General features: G+C 48.7%; 1 protein-coding gene across 1 annotated transcript in view; it reads right to left on the bottom strand.

Annotated features, from left to right (window-relative positions):
* KRT3 (keratin 3) overlaps positions 1-444 on the bottom strand; it is a 6,106-nt gene extending 5,662 nt beyond the window's left edge. The window contains exon 1 of the mRNA XM_040488024.1: positions 1-444. This exon is cut by the window's left edge and continues 181 nt beyond it. Coding sequence (XP_040343958.1) covers positions 1-356 — 356 coding nt within the window. The 5' untranslated portion in view covers positions 357-444.
* Between the last annotated feature and the right edge of the window lie 4,740 nt (positions 445-5,184).

Below are 5,184 nucleotides of genomic sequence, written 5' to 3'. Positions count from 1 at the left end.
CCAAAGCCACCAGCCCCTCCAAAGCCACCTCCCATTCCTCTGCCACCACCAAAGCCACCACCAAAGCCACCTCCATAGCCACCCCCAAAGCCACTGCCACAGCTGCTACGCCCTCCCCCAAAGCCACCGGCCCGGGAGCCACTGGCCACGCTGATGGAGATGCTCTTGTTGCCACCCAGGCTGTAGAGGCTGCGACTGCCAAAGCCACCCGCCCCACCCCGGAACCCGCAGGCCCCTCCGCTGGCTCCCCCCGAGCGGGCCACACAGCTCATCCTGCTGCTTCCTGAGACCACGGCAGAGCGACCCGAGAAGCCCTGGCCGCCACCGCCAGATGTCTTGCTGACTTGTCTGCTCATGGTGAGGGAGCTTGGTGAAGGAAAAGTACCAGAGTTAAGCAGGACACTGAGAGTCAGAGGAAGAGGGAAGGCAACTGAAGGCCTGTGCAAAATAAATCCCTTTATATACATCAAGGAGGTTGCTGGGCTCAAACGAAGGAGAGATAATTAATCCCAAATAGTCACGGGTTGGGTTTGCCTCCAAGGCAATAAGTTTGTTCCAGGCTACTAAACACACCTTGAAAATAATCTGAAATGGTAAAAATGCTAAGGTGGCAGGCTTACCTGGCAGGGGGTGGCTCCCGGCACTGCCCCATGCTTGGGCAATGGCCACCTCCTCAGCTTTGTCTGACAGGACCCAAGAGGCACACTCCTCCTTGCCAGGTGCCCAACGGCCATTTGTCTGCCCTCAGCTGTGAAAAGCATGGAGTGAAAGGTGGGTGGGGGACGTTCTGGTTGTCAGGGTAATGGAAACGATGAAGCCCACCCAAGCACTCAAGGGAAGTATCTCAACAGAAGGGGTGATTCAGTTCACTCCACAGACAACACATGGTCATGGAGTGTCCCCGGCGGGCCCCACTCTGTGCTGGATTTGGGGTGAAAGGATGACCTCCCTGCCTCCCTTTCTGGAAACAAAGCTCAGATCCCTGAAAACTCTGCCTCCTGCCTCCCCGCCCCCTGCCGCCCATCCCAGGCTGTAGTTCAGGAGACAGAGGTATTGGGATTCATGACTGTTTTCTGAGAAAAGGGGCAGTAAACACCCATGCGCTTTGATGAGTCGTTAGCAACATTCAGTATGAGAAATGTTAATTGGTTTGCTCGTTTGTTTGTTTTGAAAACTTCCCAGAGGAACCATACACTATTCCACCTTTTGGTGTAGCTCTAAAGCTTCCTTTCTTGCTCCCCACGTGTTGGGCACTTCTCTGGTTTCAGCCCAAGACCCAGAGGACTAGAGATTCAAACTCCAGTTCTACCACCAATTCAACAAATAGGTACCGATGGCCTACCTCGTGCCCGGCACTGTGCAAGGTACAGAGACTCATTGGTGAACAAAATACATGGATCCCCTGTGAGACCGCTCCTCGGGCTGAGGGGCTGTGCTCCTAGAAGTCTGTGGCCTCAGCATCCATACCCCACCCCCGGCCTCGGGGAGACAGACCTGGCAGGGCCCCAGCACTGCCATACGTGTCTGACTCCAAAAGCCTGAGAACTGCCAGCCTGGTGTTTTTCAGAGGCTTAGGTACTGGGCTTGGCTTGTCCAAGAGGAAAGCCTTCCTGCCAAATTAGCCGCTTATCTCTCCAGGACAGGCCTTTTTTCGTTCAGTCTGCTGCACGTTAGGCCCTGCTGAGGGTGTAACCTATGCCGCCTTGGGAGCAGCTGTCTCAGATTAGGAAGAAGGAGGAGAGGACAGGGGATGTTTCAATGCTGGGTGGGGCTGGGAATGGCCCGAGTGCAGAGGAAATGAAATTTTCTTCGGTGACCTGGTTCTCCTATTTTGTCCTTCTCTCGCCCATTTGTTGCCCACAGGCTATGCATCCTCTTGGCCCCTTCCCCAGAATAAAGCCGTAAGCTTTCCGGGAGTTTATAGTCTTGGTAATGTACTGGATCCCTTCGTTCTTAGCACAGTGCTTTGCCAATAACAGGTGCTGATAAAAAATTGTTTGGTTGAATGAGTCAATCAATTAACTGACGAATTAATGAATAAATTAAGCCTTTCCTGGATTACAACCAAATGAAACTGGTCAAAAGTGGGTTCATGGGGTGCCTGAGTGGCTCAGTCAGTTAAGCACCTGACTCTTGATTTTGGCTCAGGTCATGATCTCACGGCTCATGAAATCAAGCCCCGCATTGGGCTCTGTGCTGACAGCACAGAACCTGCTTGGGATTCTCTCTCCCTCTCTTTCTGCCCCTCTCCTGCTCACATACTCGCGCGCTCTCTCTCTCTCAAGATAAATAAACTTTCTAAAAAAGAATTCAAATCCCATTACATGAGGTACCCCAAGTTAATTGAGATCATCTCAACATGAGGAATCTGGACACCTCAAATTTGGTGTACAGCTTAAGAAAATATACATGCAAAATGAGTGCCGCCTCTTTTCCAGTGGAAAAAATGTTGTAGAATCACAGTATCAAGAATCACTGATCAATCAATCAGGAACCACTCAATCAATTAAGGCACGCACTTGTCGGTATGAGCACTGGGGGAGGTATGGAATAGTTGGATCACTATATTGTACATCTGTTAACTGTATGTTAACTCTACTAGAATTAAAATAAAAACTTTTTTAAAAAGGGGTCATCCTAGGGGCACCTGGATGGTTCAGTCAGTTAAGCGTCCGACTTCGGCTCAGGTCATGATCTCGCGATTTGTGGGTTCGAGCCCCACGTTGGGCTCTATGCTGACAGCTCAGAGCCTGGAGCCTGCTTCCGATTCTGTGTCTCCTTCTCTCTCTGCCCCTCCCCCACTTGTGCTCTGTCTCTCTCTCTGTCTATCAAAAATAAATAAATGTAAAGAAAAAAATGTTTTTAAAAGTGGTCATCCTAAAAAAGGAAAAAAAGAACAATCACTCAATCAGAGGGGTGGGGGGGATGAACAAAACAGGTGAAGGGGATTAAGAGATATGAACTTCCAGTTATCAAATAAACGAGCCTGGGGTCTGTGAAGTCAATAGTCTTGCAAGCCTTTTTACGGTGACAGGTGGTAATTACACTTATCGTGCTGAGCGTTTTGTAATGTATGTAATTTTGGAATCACTATGTTGTACACTATGTTGCACATGAATATAATACTGTATGTCAATTATACTTTAAATTTTTTAAATCTTTTAAAAATTTAAAATTTTAAAAAGAATCAATCAATCACAGAATCAGCTTGAAGTTGACTGGGCATTTGAGGTCCTATAATCTGCCCCCTGCCCAGTACTGGGATTTCCTCTCTAGCAGGTCTGAACTAGATCCCTGACCTTCCAGAGCTGTTGCCCAAGGCTTACTGACATGTGAAGTGAGCCCACGGCCCGCAGCGTGGCCGCACACAGACATGCTCCTCCACTTGGCTCCCTCCGAAGAACTAGACTTTAAAGAATGAACCAAACCCAGAGTTGGGCCAGCCCCACCCCATGACTAACCATGACCAAAGCTGCATATCACAAAAAATTAGGCCATATTTCTTTTTCTTAATATTAAAGAGTGTGCACTTTGAGGCCAAATAGACCCAGTTGTTTGATTTTTTTTTTTTAATGAGGTATAACTGACGTACAATGTCATATTAGTTCAGGTGTACACAGGCCCAGTGTTTAAATCTCAGCTTTGTCATGACACATCCATGAGCAGGTTCTCTGTGCCTCAGTTTCCTTATCGAAAAAATTAAGTTTTTAATGATACCTCTCTCATAAGGTCATTGTCATGCCTGGAAAGTACCTAGCACACTACCTGAGTTCAAGCGGCGTTCACTATTATTGTTAACTGTTTGTGTTTGCAACCCACGCAGAGAATTTCAGCTTCCGCACCCGTCAAAGAACCGGCCCCATAAAATGATGCGTCCATTTGCACTTATCCATGGCGGCCCTACAGGGGATGTGAGCACAGTTTGTGGCCCGATAGATAGCTAGATAGATGTCAACTCCATGACCTGGGGTGAGGGGAAGCGGACTTCAGCTGCCAGCCTACCAAAGAGAAACCAGTGAACAAATATGAGAAGTGTTTACTGAGCCTTGACTCCTCAGTCGCCATGTGATAGAGAGAATGGTTTCCAAAGAGCTCACAGTCTAGGCAAGCCAAACAAAGCAAGACTGTAAAACTACGTGCTGTGTAATGAGTGCTCTGAGGGCACGAAGAGTCAGAAAAAAACAGAGTCGCATGGGAAGGCTTCCTGAAGAGACATGGGCCAGAGCTTTCAAGGAAGGCAGGATTAGACAGAAGGAAAAGCATTTCATCCCAGGAGGTCATGAGCCAAGGCTCAGTGTTGAAAACAAGCCCAGCTGGATTCAGAAAGTGGAGACCGTGGTGGACTTTTGTCATTTGTGACCACGCAACATCTGTGAACACCTATCCTACGTTTCAATCATTTCCCACATTGTGATCCCCACCTTCCTAGGACAAAATCCAGAAAACACATGCCCAGATTGCTTTGCACCTGGAAGCCAGGACTGTGACCTACAATGTTCCAATGAGGTAGACCCTCGTGAGATTTTGGATTCTGATATAGACAATGTAAGGAGGCAGCCATGGACAGACAGAACAGTTTAGCTTCTTGGAGGGTGCAGTGATGGAGACATCTGGGCCTCCATGGACAGAGGTGGGATGTTGTCGTTTTACCTAGGCATCATCAGTGCAGCAACAGTGGTCACACTGTTGTCACCAGAGATGCCTCCAGGTGTGGCTGTGCATGGTTCCAAGCTACCCGGCTCCCAGAGAGCAAACGAGCAATAATGTCCTTTCATATATTATTTTCAGTTTACATAAGACAGAATGGATGCCCATATTTGCAAGCATGAGCCTTGATCGATTCAGTGATGAGTTAGACCTGGAAGGCAGAACAGATGGAGGGCCTGCCTTTTGTGCCAGACAGAACAAGGCTGCTGCATGGCCAGGTGCCAGCCCTGAAGTCTAGGGAATGGATCCTTGGGATTCTGAAACTCCCAGTGAATCAAGATCCCCAACTGCCCCCCACTGGGGGTAGTAGCCATGACCAGAGCCCACTGATCCTGAGCCATACTTGCCATTCCTCCAGAGGGAATTAGCTTGGAGAAGAATCTTTGAGAAGCAAAGCCACAGCCACCACAGTCATCACCTAGTACTAGAGCTGGGACCTCCCCGGCCAGGGGCAGAAGGAGTGAGAGGAAGGGCTTA

The sequence above is a fragment of the Herpailurus yagouaroundi genome, unplaced genomic scaffold (assembly GCF_014898765.1).
Source record: "Herpailurus yagouaroundi ecotype Mexico unplaced genomic scaffold, PumYag 166, whole genome shotgun sequence".
NCBI classification, from domain to species: domain Eukaryota; kingdom Metazoa; phylum Chordata; class Mammalia; order Carnivora; family Felidae; genus Herpailurus; species Herpailurus yagouaroundi.
The sequence above is the reverse complement of the archived record's forward strand: the minus strand, read 5'-3'. Positions and strand labels throughout refer to the sequence as shown.